The 26,437-nt window shown below is 38.5% G+C and overlaps 1 protein-coding gene across 7 annotated transcripts in view; it reads right to left on the reverse strand.

The window, feature by feature from the left end:
• The window catches only part of TAB3 (TGF-beta activated kinase 1 (MAP3K7) binding protein 3), a 91,104-nt gene that overhangs the window by 49,487 nt on the left and 15,180 nt on the right, over positions 1–26,437 (reverse strand). For 4 of the 7 annotated variants that reach the window (XM_045089433.1, XM_004761851.2, XM_004761848.2 and 1 more), the window contains exons 2-4: positions 7,845–7,947; positions 1,439–1,515; positions 1,086–1,200 (exon numbers count right to left, since the gene is read on the reverse strand). In XM_045089433.1, coding sequence (XP_044945368.1) covers positions 1,086–1,118 — 33 coding nt within the window. In that variant the 5' untranslated portion in view covers positions 1,119–1,200; positions 1,439–1,515; positions 7,845–7,947. Of the gene's footprint in view, positions 1–1,082; positions 1,201–1,438; positions 1,516–5,002; positions 5,175–7,844; positions 7,948–26,437 lie in introns of all 7 variants that reach the window. The other 3 variants (XM_004761849.2, XM_045089430.1, XM_013061112.2) reach the window with 3 other exon arrangements.

A 26,437-nucleotide genomic window follows, 5' to 3' on the forward strand; every position in this document is an offset into this window, starting at 1 on the left:
TATTGATATAGGTATATAAAAATAAGATACAGAGGAACATTTATAGACATGCATAAATACTCAGATAGTGTATACCTGGGATTTCAGCTAACAGAGCCTAGAAATACCACCACCCCAAAGTAGCAATGACCCTACCTAGCACTCAGATCTTGATTTCTAATACCATTAGCACTCTCTAATAAAAGGAACCAGGGCTTTGTGGAGAAGAAATGGCTGATTCTAGAACTAAAACAAGGGATACACAGGACAAGTCTGGAATATCTTACAATGCTCAAAAGTACGGAAGTGCTCAAAAGGAATCCCACCCCACAACAATGGAGGCATGCTAAAGTAACACACGGGCTAACCAAAAGAGCTCATCAATGGCCAAGGCTAGAAAAATTTAAGTAACACAATAAAGCAGTAATGAATTATGACCCAAAGTATAAAATAATTATCCATGAACCCATAATAATACAAAGAAATGACTAAGTAAATAAGGAAATGGGGGAGAATAAACAATCTTTCATGCAGAAGAATTCCCAATAATTTATGTAGAACACCCTAAAGGAGCTGGAGTATAACTTCCCACTACTTAAGTGGCAACTACACAGTGCCTTTATTCCAAAACAACACACTACAAAAGAAGATTTTTAGGGCGCCTGGGTGGCTCAGTTGGTTGGACGACTGCCTTCGGCTCAGGTCATGATCCCGGAGTCCCGGGATCGAGTCCCGCATCGGGCTCCCAGCTCCACGGGGAGTCTGCTTCCCTCTCTGACCTTCTCCTCGCTCATGTTCTCTCTCACTGTCTCTCTCTCAAGTAAATAAATAAAATCTTTAAAAAAAAAAAAAAAAAAAAAAAGAAGATTTTTAAAAAACTAAACTTGAGTGGAGAAGGGAGAAAGTGGACATAAACCTCAGCCAGGTGACCAAACCAACATTAACAGTGATAAATCATGTTGACAGTACGTACTCTTGACATGATGTGACAAGACTACAGGAATGGCACTTTACCTCTCTGGTCTTCCTCCCCAAAACACAGAACACAAGTCTAACAATGAAAAAACATGGGACAAATCCCAGTTGAGGGACATTCTACAAAATACCTGATCAGTTCTCCTCACAGCTGACAATGTCATCAAACCAATGAAAATCCAAGAAATTGTCACAGCAAGAGGAGCCTAAGAAGACATGACAACTAAACATTATCCCAATGGGATCCTGAAAGAGAAAAAGTACATTAGTTAAAAAGTAAGGAAAAGTGAGTGAACTATGGACTTTAGTTAATAAAAGTATTTCAATATTGATTAATTAACTGTAACAAATATACCATGTCAAGGTCATCTATTAATAATAAAAAAATTGAGTGCTGGACATATGGGAACTCTGTATCATCCTCTCAATTTTTCTATAAAATTAAATCTGTACAAAACAATTGATCTAATTTTTAAAAAATTACCTCAAGATGATCTAGAATCTCCAGCACAGAAGTCTTATTCACATCTTCGGCTCTAAAAGCACCTTCTTTTCAGTAGTCTAGAAATGTGACAAAATGAGGAGTTAATTATCTTTTTTTTTAATCTTTTTGCTGAGTTTTCCTAACTCAGTATGGAAACCTGACAAAAACTCAGATTTCTGGAGCTTTTAAGTAATAGCACACAGAATGCTAGACCGCACTTTGAGGGCAGGTGGCTCTTTCCCAAGTAGCATCACAAGCTGAACCATCTTCCTTTCTTTTAGGTCACAAATATTTTCTACAGTAATTAAATTCTACATTATCCCAAGGAGAGAGCAGCAACAAAGAAAAATTAAAAAATAACCCACTGTTTTTTTTTAAAGTATAATAAGCAGGTTTTACTTTTAAATAACTTTTTTTTTTCCCTGAGCCAGATTAGATCGTCATTCATTCAGGAAATTTATTTTTTTGTATTACTGTTATGTTATTCACCATAGTATATCATTAGTTTTTGATGCAGTGTTCCATGATGCACTTTCTGTGTTTAACACCCAGTGGTCCATGCAATCCGTGCCCTCCTTAATACCCACCACCAGGCTCACCCATCCCCTTGCCCCCTCCCCTCCGAAACCCCCAGTTTGTTTCCCAGAGTCCATAGTCTCTCATGGTTTGTCTCCCCCTCCAATTTCCCTCTCTTCCTTTTTCCCTTCCTTCTCCTAATGTCCTCCACACTATTCCTTATGTTCCACAAATAAGTGAAACCATATAATTGACTTTCTCTGCTTGACTTATTTCACTCAGCATAATCTCCTCTAGTCCTGTCCATGTTGATACAAAACCTGGGTATATTCATCCTTTCTGATGCTGAGTAAGATTCCATTGTATATATAGACTTCACTCTCAGCAATAGACAGATCATCTAAGCAGAAGATCAACAAAGAAACAAGGGCTTTGAATGACACACTGGACCAGATGGACCTCATAGATATATACAGCACATTCCACCCTAAAACACCAGAATACTCACTCCTCTCAAGAGCACATGGAACTTTCTCCATGGGCATTTGGGTCACAAAATCAGGGCTCAACCAGTAACAAAGGATTAGGATTATTCCCTGCATATTCTCAGACCACAATGCTTTGAAACTGGAACTCAACCACAAGAAAAAGTCTGGAAGAAATTCATACACTTGGAAGCTAAAGACCATCCTGCCCAAGAATGTCTGGGTCAACCAAAGAACAACAATTCATGGAAACCAATGAAAAACCAATGAGAACGAAAATACATCAGTCCAAAGCCTATGGGATATGGCAAAGGCAGTCCGAAGAGGGAAATACATAACCATTTGTTTTCTTAAGGCTTTGCAGCACACGTGGTTGTGACGTAACATCCCGAGGCCTCAGCTATTTATAGAAGAAAGGATGAAGTGCAGGCCCCGCAAGCATGTACGAAACTTTAAACTGCATGGCCAAAAGAATAAATGCCTTTTTTTAAATGCTGACTATAATATAACCCATTTCTGTTCCATGAAGAGCAATTTATATAAGGACCAGTGGCCTTACTGCCTTATTTTGACAAATGAGCATTCTCTTACCATGACTCAGAAACTATAAGAGTCCCCTCTTACATGTCGTTTTGCCTCCTACAACTTCAGTTGCCCATGCTCAACTGCAGTCCAGCAGCAGATGACCCACCTGCCAACGTATCAGCAGAAGGTCAAGACTGGCCTAACACTACGTCACAGTGCCTACGCCATTCATCATCGCACTGTGCATCGCGTAGGCATTTTATCATCTCATAAGAAGGGGGAGTACAAAAAAATAAGCTATTTTAAGAGAGACACCACATTCACATAATTTCATCATGGTATACAGTCATAAATGTTCTATTTTATTATTATTAATCGTTTTCTGTCCCTAATATACAAACTTTATCACAGGTATCTATATACATACAGAAAAAAAAAAACCACAGTAGGGGCAGCTGGGTGGCTCAGTCATTAAGAGACTGCCTTCAGCTCAGATCATGATCCGAGCCGTGGTGGGACCAAGCCTCCTGTAGAGCTAGCTCCCTGCTCAGCGGGAAGCCTGCTTCTCCCTCTCCACCTCCCCCCTGCTTGTGTTCCCTCTCTCACTGTCTATGTCAAATAAATATATAAAATCTTCAGGGGAAAAAAAACCCCATAGTATATATAGGCTTTGGTACTATCTGCAGTTTAGGGGACCCACTGGGTGTCTTCAAACGTATTCCCTGTGGATAAAGTGGGGGGGGTTGCCATATCTTCATCCCAGTAACCCTAATACTACAGTGTTAACTTTATCATTTGGGGGCAAATAATGCCTTAGATCAGAGGGACCAGAGAGATACAAGTCTCCTGACTGAACCTCATTTTATAACCACAGGAGAGTTAACACACCCTGTTTATGTTGTATATATTCATATACACTTTATACTGTGTATACACACACACACATACACACACACACTTTACCATATTTTTACCAAAATTTTTAAATTTCTTAATTACTTTATCTTAAACATTACCCCCAAAATGAGCAAAAGTTCTGGGCACCTACACGAATGCTGTGTTCTACCATATGTAATAGCTTTTTCAAATCTCTCATACGACAGTGCAAAATCCACCCCACATTCATGTCAACTTTCCTCCAGTGACCTAAATCACCACAGCTTTTTCCCCCTCCTAAATGTCCGAAAAGCTGTGCATTTATTACCACTATGAGCACCTGAACTAATGGTTTTTAACTTTTTATTGTCCTCTAGGTATTATCACTGTAAATCTTGAGAACAAAAACCAACAGTACCTTGTGCACACTAAATATTTAGTAAAAATGACAAAATACAGGATTTTATATTTATTGGAAATCAAGGTGTTTCAAGGTCATTTTTCCCCCCAACAAAAGGCCAGAAGAGCTCCTCAGGCAGGCTGGCTTCTCAGGGGTCGGGGCATTTGGGCAGTAGTGCTTGAATAGGGGGAGAGGGTACCCTGAGTGCTCTGTGTTGCCCTGGGCTGCCTTGGGGACAGGCAGCACTAGCTCAAAGGTAGGGTTAACTCCAAAGGCCTCAGCCTCCAGCAGTTCTGAAACAGAATCCTCCTTGGTCAGCACTGGGGTTCGTCAATGCTGCCTGCAGTAATGCTCCCGGGATGGCTCTCTTTAGACCAGCCGTGGGGGCCGAGCACCCTCTGGAACCCCTTCTGGTAGTCTGGGAGGTGACAAAGGGCAGCTGGGCTGGCAAATGCCCCCAGGGCTGGGATCAGTGCCATTTTGCAGGGAGCCTTCCGAATGGAAACTGATTATGGTTCTCACGGAAATCCAACAGGATGAAAGGGCAACCCCGCCCCTGGGGACTGGTGCCCCCACCTTGCCACCCTAGGCCTTAGGATTCCTCTACACCCCCACCTGCCCTCTGTCACTCTTCTTCCTTGGAGTCCACTACTAGCACCCACTCGAAGATAAGAAGGAAAATGTCGCGCACAGTCACTCAGGACTTCTCCCATCTCCAGACCTTCCTGATGCTTGCCATCCCTTTCTTGATGTCATCCTTACCCCAGCTCTGGGTCTCAGTCCATATGGTCCAGCCAGCCATGCTGGCAGGTCTAAGGTCGAGGCTGTGGTTGGGCTGCCTCCCGTCCGGCAGGCTCAGGTTCAGCACAGGACCCGGGTGCCGCTCTCTTGGCTGACCGTCCCTCCCCAGTCCAAGGCCTTTATTAGATCAATTCTTAAATGGCATTATTTAAAAAGAAAGACAGGACAATTGATGGGTAACACATGCTAAAGGCAGATCATCTCTACATTTTATTAAAGAGATTACTTAGAACAGTGTTTTTCAAATGGCAAGTTGTGGCCTATTAGTGAATTGTGTAATAAATTTATTGGATGATGACAAGCATTTTAGAAAAAGAAAAGAAGTATCATAGAAAGCATCAGAGTGCTTTATACATAGTAATGATAAACAGTTACTCAAAAAATTTATTTGAGGTATAGATATGTATTAAATAATGATGTAAATGTGTTTTTAGGGGTTTGTTTTGGTTTGGTTTTTTTACTGTGGGTTGTTATAAGAAATACTGACTTAGAATGAGGTATTATAGGTTAAATAATAAAGAATATTTACTACCTTTCCATTTTACTTTCATCTTAATAGATGGGTAGCTTTCTAATTAACCAAATGGAGTTGAGGAACATCTGGACATAAAAGCCGAAAAAACTCTTTATGTTATGAATTTTTCTGTGACTGTATCTTTCTCAAATGCAGCCTCAATGTGTTTTGTGTGTCTCCCTCACATACTACCAGAGGTTCCTACCTTCTAAAAAGTTTTTTTTTAAGTAATCAGTGTCCTAAACTCAGAAATTCAAGATCACAAACCATGGGTATTTCCTACTGGAAAGGTATGAAAGATAAACAAAGTACTACTTATAATCATTTATTTAACAATGACAAATCTGACAATCCTCCCAAACCCACTGTTCATTCATTTAACAAAATCTGAGCACACATCTTAGAGGTAGAAAAGACCCATGCCCCCTCAAAGAAACACACTGGCAGTTATAGTAGAGTGGGATTAAGTACTATAATAAGCTTTCAGATACAGAAACAATTAAAGTAAGACAAGGAAAAAGAGTATGAATGAAAGCTTCATCGAAGAGATGACATTTAAGCTGGGTTGCAAAGAATAGGGTTCTTTGAAATAAGAACAGAAATAGAACATTAGAAGGAACTCTATACATCATGTAACCAAGTGGCTCCCAATTGGGGATGATTTTGCCCAAAAAGGCATATTTGGAAATGTTTGGAGACAATTTTAGTTGTCATACTGGAGAGGGATGCTACTGGCATTTGGTAGGCAGAGGCCAAAGACACTGTTCAACATCCTGCAGGCACAGAACAGGCCCTGGCAAGAAAGAATTATCTGGTCCCAAATATCAATAGTGCCAAGGTTGAGAAACTCTAAGTCCAACTCAGTACAATCCCCTTGTTTTACACAAGGAGGTAACTGAAGGCCACAGGGATTTTAAAATTTGCTAAAAAAGTTTATAAAACAGGCCTCATAAATCTTGTCCAGTGTTCAATTCACAACACACACACACCCACATGTTATTATACTAGGAAACAGTATATATATAACAATAATAATAAATAACACATATATAATATACATATATGTTATATATAACATATATAATATGTATATAATATGTATATATGTATATATATGTATATATAATATAATATATATATGTGTAACATATACATAATATGTATATTATATATCTAATATATATAACAGTTTTATTTATTTCTTTAAAGGTGTTAATTATTTATTTGACAGAGAAAGACAGTGAGAAAGGGAACACAAGCTGGGGGAGTAGAAGAGGGAGAAGCAGGCTTCTCACCCAGCAGGGAGCCCGATATAGGACTCGATCCCAGAACTCTGGGATCATGACCTGCACCGAAGGCAGACGCTTAGTGACTGAGCCATCCAGCTATCCCAGGAAACAGATGTTTTTAAAAGAGTGGGAACATGGGGCACCTGGGTGGCTCAGTGGGTTAAAGCCTTTGCCTTCCGCTCAGGTCATGATCCCAGGATCCTGGGATCGAGTCCCGAATCAGGCTCTCTGCTCAGTAGGGAGCCTGCTTTCTCCTCTCTCTCTGCCTGCCTCTCTGCCTACTTGTGATCTCTGTCTGTCAAATAAATAAATAAAAATGTTTTCTTAAGAAAAGGTTGGGAACGTTTGTGTAAGGTGGAAAAATAAACTATCTCGATAGAAATCAAAGGTGATATTATTATACTGTCTTGAAACAGATCTACCAATGGCTCAAAGTAAAAAGGATACTACAATACTATTTAAAAAATTATACCCATATTTGTTTTAATACTAGATTTATCATCTATACAACTTGGTTACTGAACATGGACCTCTAAGAAAAATTACAATAAAAACCAGAGAATTGGAAGGTCAGCATATACACACTCCACACTCAGTTACTCCTGAGGGCAGGGCTTCAAAGCTTTCCCAGCTCCAGCCACAATCACTGGGTGTCTGGAACCTGGGCGGGATTTGCCCCTTTAATTCAAAATCAAATTCTAAGTTACTCTTTCCGTCGGGGCTGGTGAGGTTTCTAATAAAAAAAAAAGATGAAATGTACACACGCCTCCCTCAAGGTCCTGAATTAGGGCCTGGACACCTGAAGTTACCTAGACATCTTTTATTTTCTCATCTTTGCTCTTCAATCAACAAAAAGGATGGGGGTGAGGGGATAAGATAAACAACGATGCTAAGAGCAATACAAATTAGATTTCAAAAAAGGTTTTTGCTCTAATAACTACAGAAATAAAGACATATATATATATATATATAGATATAGATATAGATATAAACTCCTTACCTCCAATTTTTCAAAATGATGAATCTTCAACTAAGATAACTTGTCCAGTTTGACACACAACAGTTCACGGTGAAAAACTTGACAAAAGGCTGCAGACACTATCCTAAAAAAAATTAAAGACCAAACAGGTAAGATTTCAACTATGAAAGGTTTAAAGAAAAGAGCATAAGCAAGTTATACAGCAAATAAATACAAGGTCATGAAACAGAAAGCATTTGTTTGTACACCTTTACTACCTGAAATTTCAGTAAATAAGGTTGATGTTCCATCAGCACTAACAGGAAGTTCACCTGAGTAAATCAGTCACCTTGGTCCCCTTCCCACTAAGTCGCTTTTAGTACCTAAGGGAGATCTATCAACAGCAGAGGGTTAGGATTAGGGCAAAGATTTTCTGAGGTTTTGTCTTCCCAGAAAGCTAGCAAGAAGAACTTTAATTGCAGCCCTGGCAAACCATCAGGGGTCCTGGTAGCTTCCCATTTATACTAGCCATTAAAATTTAATGGGTTTCAGGTTCCTTAAGAGCCATAGGTCTTAAAATTTAAATGACTCCATACCATGTCTAAGTTATTCTCTGGTAAAGGAATTTTTCAGATTTCCACACCCCAAATGAGCACCACACCCTTACAGCAAAGCCCAACAGCAAAGAGGGTATATGGTTCTTTGTCACCTGATATACCTTCTCAATAGAATTACAACTGCTCAGGGTGCAGGGGTGGCTCAGTGGGTTGGGCCTCTGCCTTCAGCTCAGGTCATGATCTCAGGGTCCTGGGATCGAGCCCCACATCTGGTTCTCTGCTTGGCAGGGAGCCTGCTTCTCCCTCTCTCTCTCTCTCTCTCTCTCTGCCTGCCTCTCTGCCTACTTGCTATCTCTGTCAAATAAATAAATAAAATCTTAAAAAAAAAAAAGAGGTACCCCTGGGTGGCTCAGTGGATTAAGTCTCTGCCTTTAGCTCAGGTCATGATCTCAGAGTCCTGGGATCGAGCCCCACATCGGGCTCTCTGTTCAGTGGGGAGCCTGCTTCCCCCTCTATCTCTGCCTGCCTCTCTGCCTACTTGTGATCTTTGTCAGGTAAATAAATAAAATCTTTTAAAAAATTACAAAATAAAATTAAAAAAGAAAAAAAAAGAACTACAGCTGCTCACTAAAGACTGGGGAGTCTTTAACCATAACCCATAACCCAACTCACAAAGTCAATCACCTAACACTCAAAAATACGAAAAAAGAAAAATACCTGATCATAAATGCCAGTGAATATATATAAATATACATAAAGAAGAAAGCAGAAATAAGTACATACCTATCAATAATTACTTTAAATGCAAATGGACTAAAGCGCCAATAGAAAGATACAAGGTAAGGGGCACCTGGATGGCTCAGTCTGCACAGCATGCAACTCCTGATCTCAGGGTCATGAGTTCAAACCTCATGCTGGGTGTGGGGCCTACTTATTTAAAAAAAAAAAAACAGATACCAGGTCAATGAATTAAAAAAACAGGATTAATCTATATGCAGTCTACAAGACACTCACTTCAGAACTAAAGACACATGTGGACTGAAAGTGAAGGGATGGAAAAGCATTTATCATACAAATCAAGTGAGAAAACAAACAAACAAAAAAAGCCAGAGTATATCGGGAAATTGGGTGGCTCAGTCAGTTAAGGCTCTGACCTTCTCATTTCAGCTCAGCTCAGGTCTTAATCTCAGGCCATGGTTTCAGGCCCCGTGTTGTGCTCCACACTGGGTGTGGAGCCTATTTAAAAAAACAAAACAAAACAAAACAAACAAACAAAAACTTACTATGTACAAGAGCCAGGGTAGCAATACCTATATCAGACAAAATAGACTTTAAAATGAAAATTGTAGCAAGAGACAAAAGCCATACATAATAATAAAGGAAACAATGCAGTAAGAGGATATAAAAGTTGTACATATCTATGCACCCAGCATAGAAGAACCAAAATTCGTAAACCAATTATTAACAGACAGAAAGGGGAGAAAAAGACAGTAATAATAGTAGTGAACTTTAACACCCCACTTACATCCACAGATAGATCATTCAGACAGAAAATGAAAAGGAAAGAATGGCTTTAAGCAGCACATTAGACCAGACAGACCTAACAGATATGCACAGAACATTCCATCCCAAAACAGAATACACATTCTCTTCAAGTGCACATGGAACATTCTCCAGAATAGATCATGTAAGGCCACAAAACAAGTCTCAATGAAAACTGAAAACACATCAACCATCTTTTCCAACCAAAACAGTATGAAACTACAAATCAATTACAAGAAAAAATTCCAGAAAAACACAAATACACGCAGGCTAAAACAACATGATACTAAAAAAATGGGTCAACCAAGAAATCAAATGGGAAATCAAAAAATACATAGAGACATATGAAAATGAAAATATGTTGGTCCAAAATCTTTGGGATGCAGCAAAAACAGTTCTACGAGGGAAATTTATAGCAATACAGGCCTTCCTCAAGAAATGAGAAAAATGTCAGATAAACAATCTAACCTTATTCCTAAGGAAGCTAGAAAAAACAAGGCCCAAAACTAGTAGAAAGAAGGAAATAGTAAAGACTACAGGAAAAATAAATGACATAGAGACTACAATAAAAAAATGATCAATAAAATGTTCTTAAAAGATAAAATTGATAACCATTAGCCAGATTCATCAATAAAAAAAGAGAGCTCAAATAAATCAGAAATGAAAGAGAAGTAACAAACTGACATCACAAAAACACAAAGGACTGTAACAGACTACTACCAAGGGGCGCCTGGGTGGCTCAGTGAGCTAAAACCTCTGCCTTCAGCCCAGATCATGATCCCAGGTTCCTGGGATGGAGCCCCACATCAGGATCTCGGCTGAGCGGGAACCCTACATCTGCCTCTGCCTCTGCCTCTCTCTCTGCCTGCCTCTCTGCCTACTTGTGATCTCTATCAAATAAATAAATAAAATCTTTAAAAAAGAGAGAAAGACTGGGGCACCTGGGTGGCTCAGTGGGTTAAGCCGCTGCCTTCAGCTCAGGTCATGATCTCAGGGTCCTGGGTCTCTGCTCAGCGGGGAGCCTGCCTCCTCCTTTCTCTCTCTCTGCCTCTGCCTACTTGTGATCTCTGTCTGTCAAATAAATAATAAAATCTTAAAAAAAAAAAAAGAGAGAGAAAGACTACTACCAAAAATTATGCAGCATGAAAATGGACACCTAGAAGAGATGGCTAAATTCCTAGAAACATACAATTTTCTAAAACTGAATCAGGAAGAAATAAAATATTTGAACAGAATGATTACTATAATAGATAAAACCAAATCAGTAATCAAGAAACTTACAAAAAGCGAAAGTCTAGATCCACATAGCTTCACAGGTGAATTCTACCAATTATTTAAAGAGTTAATACCGGAGTGCCTGGGTGGCTCAGTGGGTTAAAGCCTCTGCCTTTGGCTCAGGTCATGTTACCAGGGTCCTGGGATCGAGCCCCACATCGGGCTCTCTGCTCAGCAGGGAGCCTGCTTCCTCCTCTCTCTGACTGCCTCTCTGCCTACTTGTAATCTCTCTCTGTCAAATAAATAAATAAAATCTTAAAAAAAAATAAAATTCTTTGCCAGAAAAATATTTTTAAAAAAATAAATAAAAAGTTAATACCTATCCTGAACAAAGTATTCCAAAAAATAGGGAAAAAAAATTCCCTAATCATTCTATGAGACCAGCAGAACCCTGATACCAAAACCAGATGAAGATATTAGAATAAAAGAAAATTACAGAGAAATATCCCTGATGAAAAGAAATGAAAAATCCTCAACAAAATGTGAGCACACCAATTCATTATTACATTAAAAGAATCATTCACTGTGATCAAGTAGGATTTATTCCAGGGATGCAAAGGTGGTAAAATACTCAAAAATCAATGAGACATCAAATAATCAAGAGAAAGGATAAAAAACCTTATGATTATCTCAACAGTTGCAGAAAAAGCACTTGACAGAGTACCACAACCACTCACAATAAAAACTCCCAACAAAGTAGGATGAGAGTGAACATACCATAACACAATAAAACACACATATAAAAACCCACAGCTAACAGCATACTCAATGATGAAAAAGTGAGAACTTTTCCTCTAAGATCAGGAAGACAAGGATGTCCACGCTCACCACTTTTGCTCAACATAGATCTGTCAGACAAGAAAAAGAAAAAAAAAGGGGGCACAAAGTTGTAGAGAATAAGTAAACCTATTTGCAGTTGACGTGATACTACATAGAAAAAACCCTAAAGCTTCCACCAAAAAATTATTAGAACTGATCAATGAACTCAGTAAGTTGCAGGATATAAAATTAATATACAGAAATATGTTGCATTTCTACACATTAATAATGAAGTAGTAGAAACAGAAATTAAAACAATTCCATTTAATTTCACCAAAGAGAATAAAATTCCTACAAATAAACTTAACTAAGAATGTGAAAGACCTGTATTCTGAAAACTATAAAACGCCAATGAAAGAAACTGAAGAGACACAAATGGAAGGATACTTCGTGCTCAGGGATTAGAATAATTAATATTTTTAAATATCCATAATACCCAAAGAAATCTATACATTCACTGTAATCCCTATTGAAATACCAAGAGCATTTTTCACAGAACTAGAACAAATAATACTAAACACCGTGACAAGCCAAAGCAATCTTGAGAAAGAACAAACCTGGAGGTACTAAAATCCCAGATCTCAGGACATACTATAAAGCTGTAATAATTAACACTATGCTACTGGCACAAAAACAGATACATAGATCAAAGAAACAAAATAGAAGGCATAGAAATAAAGCCACACTTAGTCAATTAATCTATGACAAAGGAGGTAAGAGTATACAATGGGGAAAGGAGTCTCTTTAATAAATGATGCTGGGAAAACCGAACAAGCTACAGGCTAAACAACGAAAATGGACCACTTTCTTACACCATACACAAAAATAAACTCAAAATGGATTGAAGACATAAATCTAAAACCTGAAAATACAAAACTCCTTGAAGAAAACATAGCTAGCAATTTCAGAGACATCAGGCTTAGCAACATTTTTCTAGATATGTCCCCCAGGCAAGGGAAACAAAAGCAAAATTAAACTATTGGAACTACACCAAAATAACAGGCTTTTACACAACAAAGAAAAGCATCAACAAAATGAAAAAGCAACCTACAGAATGAAAAAAGATACTTGCAAATACATTAACTGATAAGGGGCTAATATCCAAAATATAAAAAGAACATCTAACAACTCAAGGCCAAAAAAACCCCTCAAGTAATCTGATTAAAAAATGAGAAGACCTCAATGGACATTTTTCCAAAAAAGATATACAAATGGACGTCACATAAAAAGATGTTCAGGGGCACCTGGGTGGCTCAGTTGGTTAAGCCTCTGCCTTTGGCCCGGGTCATGGTCTCAGGGTCCTAGGATTAAGCCCTGCATTGGACTCCCTGCACAGCAGGGAGCCTGCTTCCCCCTCTCTCTGCCTGCTGCTGCTCTGCCTACTTGTGATCTCTCTCTCTGTCAAATAAATAGATAAAATCTTAAAAAAAAAAAAAGATGTTCAGTCATTACGGAAATGCCAATCACAATGAGATACCACCTTAAACCTGTCAGAATGGCTATTTCAAAAAGCCAAGAAATACCAAGTGTTGGAAAGGATGTAGAGAAAAGGGAATCTTCACTCATTGTTGGTGGAAATATAAATGAGTATAGCCACTGTGGAAAACAGTATGGAGGTTCCCCAAAAAATTAAAAATAGAAATATTATATAATACAGTGATTCCACTACTGGGTCCTTACCCAAAGAAAATGAAAACATTAATTTGATATCTGCACCCTTGTGTTTACTGCAGCATTATTTACAATAGCCAAGATATGGAAACAACCCAAGTGCCCATCCATAGATGAACGAACCACTGAAGATGTAGTGTGTATGTATGTGTGTGCGAGTAATGGAGTATTACTCAACCATAAAAAATTGTATCTTGGCATTTGAGACAACATAGATGGGGACCTAGAAGGTACTGTGCTAAGTGAAGTAAGTCAGAGAAAGACAAATACCATATGATTTCACTTACATGTAGAATCTAAAAAGCAAAACACAGTAAAACAGACTCTTAAATGCAGAGAACAAGCTGATGGTTGCCATACGGGAGGTGGGTGGGGGAATGGATGAAACAAAAGGGAGTAAAATGTACAAACTTCTAGTTATAAAATAAGTTAAGTCACTTAAATGAAAAGTAACATAAGGAATATAGCCAGTTACATTGTAATAATGTTGTTTGGTGACAAGATGGTGACTACACTTATGGTGAGCACTGAGTAATACAAAGAATTGTTGAATCAGTGTATTGTACACCTGAAGCTAATATAACATTGTACACTACTTATACAGCAATTTGAAAAAGAGGGGTTAACAGCTCAAAAACGGATTAGATATTTCAGGTTAACCAAGTAGCCCTATTAAAATGAGGAAAAATCTTCTACAGAGAAAGAGTACAGCTAATAATGGCAGAAGTGACCAAATTAGAAAAATCACTACTTTGTTTTATTTATTTATTTACTTAGTAAACTCTACCCCCAATGTGGGGCTTGAACACATAACCCCAAGATCAAGCCTCACATGCTCTACCAATTCAGCCAGCCAGGCACCCCTCAATTTCCTAATTTTTAATTAAATAACTAATCCATGCACTGGTAATCAATGGATGATAAAAGAATGAGGTAAAAAGTGGGGTTCCATGAGGGGATCAGGATGTTATCACCTGAACCTGCAACAAATCAAACAAACTACATAGAAAAGTTTTTTAGAGAACTGGGGAAACTCGAACATGGACTAAATATCATATAAGCTATTAAGAAATCATTATCAAGGGTGCCTGGGTGGCTCAGCAGGTTAAAGCCTCTGCCTTCTGCCCAGGTCATGATCCCAGGGTCCTGGGATCGAGCCCCACATCACGCTCTCTGCTCAGCAGGGAGCCTGTTTCCCCCTCTCTCTCTGCCTGCCTCTCTGCCTACTTGTGATTTCTGTCAAGTAAATAAATAAAATCTTTTTTTAAAAAAGAAATCATTATCAGGTGTGTTGTATATGATCATAAATTGCAGTAATGCAAGATAATGTGCTGCTTTGGAGACATATTATTTAGGAATAAAATAATGTCTTAGATACGCTATAAATCCTCAGCAAAATAGTGGAGTAGGGGATGAGGAAACAAGTATGGTGAAATGTTGATGAACACAGCACAGAGGTTCACTAAACTTAGTGTACATTTCAAAATGTTGGGGCGTCTGGGTGGCTCAGTGGGTTAAAGCCTCTGCTTTCGGCTCAGGTCATGGTCCCAGGGTCCTGGGATCCAGCCCCGCATCGGGCTCTCTGCTCAGCAGGGAGCCTGCTTCCTCCTCTCTCTCTGCCTGCCTCTCTGCCTGCTTGTGATCTCTGTCTATCAAATAAATAAATCAAATCTTCAAAATGTTCACAAAAAGGGTTAAAATAAAAGCAATCAAATAGAGTCACTGCAGAGTCTAAGGAGAAAACAACAATGAATTCAAATTAACATTTAAAAGAACACTTTCATTACTTTTTACAGAGACCGCAAAAAAAGCTGCAGATATAAGACTACTGCAAGAGTTCTTAAGGCAGTCCACAGTCCAAAGATAAAATCCTTAAAAAGCCAACACTATTTATTTTAACTATCAATTTAATACTAATGTTAGTAACCGTATTATTAATTATAATGATCACATTATCATTTATAACTGATTATACTGCACATATTAATTTAAGTATTTATTGAAAAGTTATTATATGCAGGCTCTGCAGTAAGTGGTAAAGGAAGACTGGGAAGCCCATTCCCGGTTTAAAGCTTCCACCTGAGCTGGTGAAAAAGAACATAATCCATACACTAATAACAGAGTTCAGAGAAAGGAGAGATGGGTTCAGGTAAAGCAAACGAAAGAAAAATAACCAAACGAAAGAAACGAAATAACCAGTTAACCAAAGAAAAATAACCAAAGCAGACAACAAAATAGATACAAGATTTTAAAAAAGGAAGGGGGAAAATGCAAAAGTTCTGATGAGGATATCCAAAAAGATGATGGCACCAGTCACAGTTCTATCAAAATTTTATTTTTGTTTTTAAAGATCGGAGAGTGAGCGAGAACTCATGTGGCAGAACAGGGACAGAGGGGCAGAGGGTGAGGGAGAAGAGGAGACCCCCCCAGAGAGTGCAGAGCCTCACAGGGGGACTCAATCTCAGGGCCCTGAGACGATGACCCGAACCGAAATCGACAGTAAGATGCCTAACCAATTGAACCACCCAGATCTATCAATATGTCAATGCATGACAGATTTGTCAGTGGGACAGGAGGCAAAAGTAATAAATGAACTTTCAAGAAAAGAACCCTTAGACAGGGATCTAAAAAAAATAGTTCTTGAAAGAAAATGGAGTAATACTGAATGAGGCCACATCCTCATACCCTTAAACATGTAGTAAATGAACACTATGTAACTGAATATACTCCAAGTAAACAAGAACATTTGACATTCACAGACCCAATAAAAGATAACTGTTCAAGGTTACTCAATCAAGAGCATTGAAGTGAGATGTAAGCACCATGCAGAAGCACCATACTTCTGGTGAAGCAGTGATTCTATTGCTGCAAAAAAAGGTCCAAGGGAGAAAAGCTTTTTGTTCTCCCTAAGATTCAAATGATCAGAGCAAACAAGATTTTTACTAGGATTTTAATCGAGTGATTAGAGAAGCAAGAAAAAAAGCCTTACAGAAGATATCCAGTAAGGGAGTTAAAATTTGATTTTAACCATAAGAAGAATAAGGATGGCAAATGTGTCAGAAAAAAAGAAAGGTATCTCTCAGAAGTGGAAAAACAGAAGCATGTCTAAAGAGAGGGAAAGGACTGACTATACACGTGGGGATAAGAAAAGACAGTAACAAAAGCAAGCTTTCCAACAGGGCAGAAGAGTTGGCAAATTCCAGAGCTAGTGGAAGGGGGTGGGGCAGGGGTGGGGGAGTCACTGAAGCTCAGATATGAAGGCATAATCTCCCAATTGTCTCAATCCTTAGGACATGAATTATGAAGTCATTCTGCCGTTTAGTTTACAGAAAGAAAAAAGCATTAACATGACAAAACTAGGCAATCAGTGAGTATCTATAGGCAAGTTTTAACGGGTCACAAGAGATGAAAAAAAAAAATGCCCTAATGGTCACAAAGGACATATGCCCTTAACCAGGTATAAGGCAACAGACAAGTCACTTAATTTCTCTTAGGCCCTATTATCTAACCCTTTGTGTAATACACGTAACTATCACCACTTTACCAGGCTATTATGGAAACTACACAAAGAAGGAAAATGTTCCTCACTTGCAAATAACTATATTAATTTATGAGGCTGTTTGAGAGCTCTCACAGGACAGCAAAAAGGCATCTCTGCAGAATGGCATCTTTCTATTTTCAAAAGGACAGATATATATAATACCTACAAAGAGATAAACTAAGAAAGATGTAATGATGGTAAAAGTGTAGCTAGGAAAGCATTATTTTCCACAACATAAAAAAAATTAGTTGATACTGCATATCCCATTTTCAAGAGCAATTAAGAGGGATTCATGTTCTGAGACTCATTCCAGACACTATTTTTAGCTGAAACTTAAATTCAACAAATGTGTCCATTGTCAAGGTCTAGAAACTGCCCAACATTGAAGAGACTTAAAACACTGAGTATTCTGGTAAAAGTTTCTTTATAATTTATACACACACACACAGAACATAACCTTTTAATACAAATGTATATAATTATCCAAGTGAGTACAAATACATAAAACAAAACTTAAAAGAGAACTAGGGGCTGAGTCTGAACTCTTAGAGAAACATAACAAAAGCATATTCTGCCATAAAGAGCCAACAGAAGGACCTCCTCTTTTGGTTATGGCACATTGCTTGATTTAAACCAATCTTCCTGCTGAAGACATATAAACAGAACTACACAAAATAAAAGAAATGACTCTTACAGGGGCACCTGGGTGGCTCAATCAGTTAGGCATCAGAGTTTGGCCCAGGTCATGATCCCAGGGTCCTGGGAATGAGCCCCATGTCTGGCTCCCTCCTCAGCAGAGAGTCTGCTTCTCCTTCTCCCTCTGCCTCTCCAATGCTTCTCATGTGTTATCTTTCTCTCACACACAAATAAATACATAAAATCTTTAAAAAAAGGAATGACTTTTGTAAAAGATTGAAGAACCAACAGGATAGTGCTTTTGGATTGATTAAAGGATCAGAAGATTCTGAGAAGTTACCCAACAACTCAGAGGAAACTTAGGTTAAACTGCATCTGACAGCCTGACAGGCTGAGAAGGACAAAAGGAAATCCTCTTCTCCCACCTTCAGGTCAGGAAACTGAAGAGCAGTACCATATTAGTAAGGGTGAACAAGAAATCAATCAATCCATACACTGAATGGAATTTGGCCCTGAGTCAACTGGTTGGCCAAGAAAAAGTCTTAAAAGTTGAGATGAGACTAAGTAATCCTGGATTCTCTCAAGCAGATGTCACAAAAATATGGGGCACCTGAGTGGTTCAAGTGGTTAAGCATCTAACTCTTGATTTTGGCTCAGGTCATGATCTCAGGGTTGTGAGATCCAGCCTTCTGTGGGGCTCTGCACTGGGTGTAGAGCCTACTTAAGATTTTCTCCCTCTGCTCCTTCTCTCCCCGCCACCGCCACCGCCCCCCCCCAAAAAAAACCACCAAACCAGATGCCACAAAAATAAATCCTTTCTGGAAGACATCCTTGGTCTCAATTTCTAAAATGATCTTTCAAATCCAATGCCCAGCATACAGTTGAGAACTAGACACTTGAGACAAGAAATAAAGATCAAATGCCAAATAGCAAACAACAAAAAGTGACTCAGAGGGATTCCAAATACTGGAATTACCAAATAGACATTTTTAAATTACAACGTGAACCCAGCAATGAACTAAAATACCGTAAAAATTGACATAGAAGATTTTTTAAAAGAAAAAGTAATCGTGATACTGAAAAATGCAAAAACCAAAATTAAGAATTCAATAAACAGGTTTAAAGCCGGTGGGATAGTAAATCAAAAGACAGATTAGGAAGAAAAAAAGCTTAGAGTACAGTGGAAGGTCTACCATACAATGTAGTTAATTGGAATCCCAGGAGAAAAAACAGTATGGGGCAAAAGCAATATATGAATAGCTGAAATTTTCCAAAAATGATAGATGATATCAGACCACATACTAAAGATTCTCAATGGGAACACCCGGGGCTTCAGTCAGGTAAGCTTCTGGGTTCCACTCAGATCATGATGCTGGGGTTCTGGGATCAAGCCCCATGTCGGGCTCCCTGTTAGGCAGGGAGTCTGCTTCTCCCTCTCCCTCTGTACCGCCACATGCTCCTGCACTTCCTCTCTCTTTCTCTCGCTCTCTCTCTCTCAAATAAATAAATAAGACCTTCTAAAAAATTCTCAATGAATTCCAAGCTCACAATCAACAAAGAAAAACTTAAATGCATGAGGGGGGAGGAGATTACTTTCAAAGAAGCAACACTTCAGATAGCTTAATTTGTAACAACAAACATGGAAGCTAAAACAATTTCTGAGGAGCAGAAAGAAAAACAACTGCCAACAACTGCCAACAACAACTGCAGAGAAAATATCCATCAAGAATGGAAATGAAATATATTTTCAGACAAGTAAAAACAGAATTCACTTCCAGCAAACCCAAAAAATCATAAAGCAAAAGAAAACTGATCCAAACTGGAAGGTCAGAGATACAGAAAAGAATAAACTTTCATGAAAGTTTAAGGAAGCAGTTTAAAACCTAACAAAACACTGTATAAAATATTGTCTTGTGGAATTTAAGATACACGCAGAAACTTTTCTCTGAACTAAGTTATATACATTAAATATGTATACCTTTTATAAAAAAATATATACAGAAAGTGAAGTTACATGACAAAAGCATATATGTCAGGAGGTGGTTAAATGGAACTAAGGAGTTTTAATATTCTTGCTTCAACCAAGAGGAAAGTAAAAGTATCACTTAACACTAAACTTTGATAAGTGAAATATACATGCTGTAAGCCCTGGGTAATCACAAAAAAAATTAAAGTGAATAGGTGATATTTGAACCAATAATGGAAAAAGTGATATAAAAGATAATCAAACTAAAGGAAGAGACAAAGAAAATACCTAACAGGTGAAACAGAAATGTGACACTGGAAGTAATCCCAAAATGCCAGTAATCATATTAAATGTGAATCAATTAAATGTTCTCCAAAACATTAAAGATTATCAGATTGGATTTTTGAAAAAAAAAAAAAAAAAGAAAAAAACCTAGAGGGGCACCTGGGTGGCTCAGTGGATCAAGCCTCTGCCTTCGGCTTTGGGTCACGATCTCAGAGTCCTGGAATCAAGCCCCGCATCGGGCTCTCTGCTCAGAGGGGAGCCTGCTTCCCCTCCTCTCTCTGCCTGCCCCTCTGCCTAACTTGTGATCCCTCTCTGTCAAATAAATAAATAAAGTCTTTAAAAATTAAAAAAAAAAAAACCTACAAATAGATGTTGCTTTCAAGAGACCCATCCAAAACATAATGCAAAAAGATTAAAAGTAGGGGCACCTGGGTGGCTCAGTTGGTTAAGAGTCTGTCTGCCTTTGGCTTGGGTCATGATCCCAGGATCCTGGGATCAAGCACAGCATCCGGCTCCCTGCTCAGCAAGGAGCCTGCTTCTCCCTCTCCATCTGCCGCTCCCCCTGCTCATGCACATGCTCACTGTCTCTCTCTCTCTTTCTCTCTGTCAAATGGATAAATAAAATCTTTTAAAAAAACAATTAAAAGGGTAGAAAAATACATCATGCAAACATTAGCCAAAGTAAAGATGCAATAGCTAAATTAGTTTCAGACAAAACAGACATCAAAGAAAAATCATCACCAGACTTAAGAGTCACTTCAAAAACAGTAAAACATTTAATTCACCACAACAATATAATTAACTAAATTTGTATGCAACTAGTAACATGGCCTCAAATTATATACATAGGTAAAGTGGATACAATTACTAGGAGAAACAGACACAGGTCAGTATCACAGTGGCAGTTTTAAAAATCTCTCCCCCATTCCCTGGGTGGCTCAGCTGGTTAAGCGTCTACCTACAGCTCCAGTAATGATCCCAGGGTCTTAGGATCAAGCCCCACCTTGGGCTCTCTGCTGGGCAGGGACCTGTTTCTCCCTTTCCCTCTGACACTCCCCCAGCTTGTTCTCTTTGTCTTTATCAAATAAATAAAATCTTTATATAAAAAAAAGATCTCTCTCGGTAGTTAAAAGAGTAAGATGATGAAAAATCTGTAATAATACTGATACAACACAGTTAACAAACTTCACCAATAGGCACACACAGAACACTGAATCCAAGACCTACAGAACATACACTTGCCAAGCACTTACATTACAGAAAATGACCACAGGTTGACCATAAAGTAAATCTGAAGAATCTTAAAGTCACTCAAAGGAAGTGCTCTAAGAAAAATGTGATAAAGGCAGAAACCAATTACAAAATACACATACTTAGAAAATTCTCTTATTACTAGAACTTAAGAAATACAATTTTATTAAATAACCCATGGATCAAAGAAGACATAACAATGGAAATCAGAAAGTGATAGGAAATAATGAAAATATTACCCCCCAAAATTATGGAATTCGTGTAAATACTTGAAAGTGAAATGTAATTTTTTGTTTCAAGTTTTATTATGTTCAGTTAGCCACCATATAGTACATCATTAGTTTTTGAGATAGTGTTCAACAAATTCATTAGTTGCATATAACACCCACTGCTCACCACAAAACCCATCACCCGGTTACCCCATCCCCCTAACCCCCCTTTCTGTATCCCTCAGTTTTGTTTCCAGGAGTCCAGAGTCTCTTACAGTTTGTCTCCCTTGAAATGATAGTTTTAAATCCATGTGTTAGGAAGGATAGAAGGTTGCACATTTATACCTAACTACCCCTGTTAAGAAGTTAGAATAAGAAAAGCAAAGTAAATTCTAAATAAGTAAAAGGAAATAATGAACATAAAAGCAGATATTAACAAGACAGAAAAACACCCCAAATGGGTTTTTTGTTATTGTTGTTTTTTAAAAATTACTCTAATTGCTAAACCTCCACAGAAATTATTTTATTTTATTTTATTTATTTTGAAAGAGAAAGAGAGAGAGAGCGCTCGCATGCAGAAGCATGAATGTGGGGGAGGGACGATGGAGAAGCAGACGCCCTGCTGAGCACAGGACTTGATCCCAGACCCAAAGATCATGACCTGAGCAGAAAGCAGATGCTTAACCGACTGAGCCACCCAAATGCCACGGAAATTATTTTTAAAAGCGGGGGGGGGGGAGATACATATATCCAGTAACAAATGAAAAAGGCCCAAGAGAAATAAAAATAGACAACCACATGAAAACTTGTACATGAATGATTACGGTAGCTTTTATCCACGGTAGCCAGAAAATAAAAATCACCCAAATGTCCATCAATTGATAAATGAATAAATAAAATGACATATTCATAAAATGTAGTATTTTCTGGCAATAAAATATAAAACTGATAAATGTTACAATATAGGTAAACCTTAACATTATGAAAAGTGAAAGAAAGCCGTTCACAAAAGACCAAATATCATATGATTCCATTTATATGAATATTGCAGAATAAACAACTCTGTAAGGGGAAAAAGGACTTGTGATTACCTAAGGCTGATAAAGAGGGAAGAGAGTTTGGGAGATAAAGGGGAGCAGGATTTCTTTCTGGGGTGATGAAAATGTTCTAAAATTGATTATGATGATGGTGGACAACTCTATGAATGTATTAAAAACCACTAAATTGAGTGGCACCTGGTGGCTCAGTCGGCTAAGCATCTGCCTTCAGCTCACATCATGATCCCAGGGTCCTGGGATGGAGCCCCTTATTGGGCTCTCTGCTCAGCCGGAGCCTTGCTCCTCCTGCTTGTGCCCTCTCTCTCTTTCTGTCAAATAAAAAAAAATTAAATTGTATACTCAAAGCTGTTTTAAAAAGGAACAGAAGGGAGGACTATCACTAAGAAATCTGTACACATTAAATGACAAAAAAGTGTAACTGTAATGCCAATACATTTGAAACTTCAGAAATGGTCGTGAGAAAAAATAAAGACACATATTTAGCATCTTCTTCCAACTATAATAGTATGAAACTGAAATCAATTAAAAGAAGAAAAACGGAAAATTCATAAATATGTGGAGATTAAACAACGTGCTACCGAACATTGAATGGGTTAACAAAGAAATCAAAAAGAGAAATCAAGAAGTACATTAAGACAAGAATCTACATTATTTCATGCAATCCCTACCAAAATACTGACAGGGTTTTTTTCCCACAGACTAAAACAATCCTAAAATTTGTATAGAACCACAAAGGACCTCCAATAGGCAAAACAATCTTGAAAAAGAAAAGCAAGGTTGGAGACATCACAATTCCAGACTTCAAGTTATATTACAAAGGTACAGTAATCAAAACAGTATGGTACTGACACAAAAACAGACCCATAGACCCATGTCACAAAGCGGAAATCCCAGAGATGAACTCCCAACTATATGGTCAATTAACCTTCAACAAATCAAGAAAGAATATCGAATGGAAAAGACAGTCTCTTCAACAAATGGTCTTTGGAAAACTGGATGGCGACATGCAAAAGAAGGAAAGTAGAAAACTTTCTTATACCATACACACAAATAAATTCAAAATGGATGAAAGACTTCAATGTAACACTTGAAACCATAAAAATCCTAGAAGAGAACACAGGCAGTAACTTCTTTGACATCAGCTATAGCAACTTCTTTCTAGTTATGTTACCAGAGGCAAGGGAAACAAAAGCAAAAATAAACTACTAGGACTACATCAAAATAAAAGCTTGGAAGTAATCCCAAAATACCAGTAATAAATAAATAAAAAGCTTGTGCACAGTGAAGGAAATAATAAAACAAAAGGTGACCTATGGGAATGGGAGAAGATTTTGCAAATGACATCTGATGAAGAGTTAGTATCCGAAATATACAAAGAACTTATCAAAGTCAACCTCCCAAAATTGAATAATCCAGTTAAAAAATGGCAGAAGACATGAATAGACAGGTCTCCAAAGAAGACGTCCAGACAGCCAACAGACACATGAAAAGATGCTCTACATCACTCATTGTCAGGGAAATGCAATTCAAAACTACAATGAGCGATCATTGCACACCTGTCAGAATGGCTGAAATCAACACAGGAAAACAGCAGGTGCTGGTGAGGCTATAAAAAAAAGGGAAACTGTCAAGATGCCTGGGTGGCTCAGGCATTGAGCGTCTGCCTTCAGCTCTGGTCATGATCCCCGGGTCCTGGGATCGAGCTCTGAGTCGGGCTCCCTACTCAGCAGGGAGTCTGCTTCTCCCTCTCCCATTCCCCCTGCTTGTGTTCCCTCTCTCGCTGTGTTTCTGTCAGATAAATAAATAAAATCATTAATAAAAAGAGGGGGGAACAGTCTTACACCATTGGTGGGAATGCAAACTGGTGCAGCCACTCTGGAAACCAGTATAGAGGTTCCTGGAATATATAATGAAATACTACTCAGCCATAAAAAAGAATGAAATACTGCCATTTGCAATGATGTGAATAAAGCTAGAGAATATTATGCTAAGCAAAAAAAGTCAGAGAAAGATAAATGATATAACTTCACTCAAGTGGAATTTAAGAAGCAAAACAAATGAGCAAAGGAAAAAAAGAGAGGCAAACCAAGAAACAGAATCTTAACTACAAAGAACAAACTGATGGTTACCAGAGGGGAGGGGTGGGGAGTGAAACAGGTGAAGGGGATTGAGAAGTGCACCTATGATGAGCATCAAGTGATGTATTCAAGTGCTGCATCACTGTATTGTACACCTGAAACTACTATTACATTGTAAGTTAACTAACTGGAATTTAAATAAAAACTATTTTTTTTAAGATTTTATTTATTTATTTGACAGAGAGAGAGAGAGACAATGTGAGAGGGAACACAAGCAGGGAGAGCAGGAGAGCGAGAAGCAGCCTCCCCACTGAGCAGGGAGCCCGACAAGGGACTTGACTGCAACCTGACACAGGGCTTGATCCCAGGACCCTGGGATCATGACCTGAGCCGAAGGTAGACACTTAACAACTGAGCCACCCACATCGGGCTCTCTGCTTGGCGGGGGTGCCTACCCCTTAAATAAAAACTTTAAAGAAATCCCTTGAGGGGTGCCTGGGTGGCTCAGTGGGTTAAGCCTCTGCCTTCAGCTCAGGTCATGATCTCAGGGTCCTGGGATCAAGCCCTGCATTAGGCTCTCTGCTCAGCAGGGAACTTGCTTCCCCCCCCCCTCTGCCTACCTCTTTGCCTACTTGTGATCTCTGTCAAATAAATGAATAAAATCTTTAAAAATTTTTAAAGATTTTTAAAAATAAATAAAAGAAATACTTTGAGTCAAATGAAAATGTAAATATGCCAAGATTTATGCAATGCAGAAAAAGCAGTTCTAACAGAAAAGTTCAAAGCAACAAATGCCTATATAAAAAGACAAGAAAAATCTCAAATGACTTAACATTACACCCCAAGGAACTGGGATAGGGGAGGAAGCCTAGAGTTCATAGACTGAAGGAAATGACAAAGAACAGAATAGAAATAAGTGAAATAAAGATGAAAAAGACAACAGAAAAGATCAATAAAATGAAGAGCTAGTTATCTGAAAAGATAACAAAATTGAGAACATTTAGCTAGACTCAACAAGAAAAAAAGAGGGCTCAAATATATAAAAACAGAATCAAAGAGGATGCAAGAGATCCCACATAAATACAAAGAATCGGTGGGGGGGGGGGTACCTGGGTGGCTCAGTGGATTAAGGCCTCTGCCTTCAGCTCAGGTCGTGATCCCAGGGTCCTGGGATCAAGCCCCACATAGGGCTCTCTGCTTGGCGGGGGAGCCTGCTTCCTCCTCTCCCTCTGCCTGCCTCTCTGCCTACTTGTGATCTCTGTCTGTCAAATAAATAAATAAATAAATAAATAAATAAATAAATAATACAAAGGATCATAAGAGACCACAATAAACAATTATACGTAAACTGAAAAACCTGGAAGAAATGAATTAATTCCTAGAAACATACAACCTTTCAAGACTAAATTATTGCAGAATAGAGTACGTGAATAGAACAATTACTAGTGTAACACCTGGGTGGCTCAGCTGGTTAAGCTGCTGCCTTTGGCTCCGGTCATGATCCCAGGGTCCTGGGATCAAGTCCCACATCTGTCTCCTTGCTCAATGGGGAGCCTGTTTCTCCCTCTGCCTGCAGCTTCCCCTGCTTGTGCATGCACATGCACTCTCTCCCTCTCAAACAAAGAAATAAATAAAATCTTTTTTTAAAGATGTTATTTATTTATTTGCCAGAGAGAGATCACAAGTAGGCAGAGAGGCAGGCAGAGAGTGAGAGGAGGAAGCAGGCTCCCTGCTGAACAGAGAGCCG

Source organism: Mustela putorius, unplaced genomic scaffold (genome assembly GCF_011764305.1).
Source record: "Mustela putorius furo isolate JIRA1106 unplaced genomic scaffold, ASM1176430v1.1 tig00003836_pilon_pilon_pilon, whole genome shotgun sequence".
NCBI classification, from domain to species: domain Eukaryota; kingdom Metazoa; phylum Chordata; class Mammalia; order Carnivora; family Mustelidae; genus Mustela; species Mustela putorius.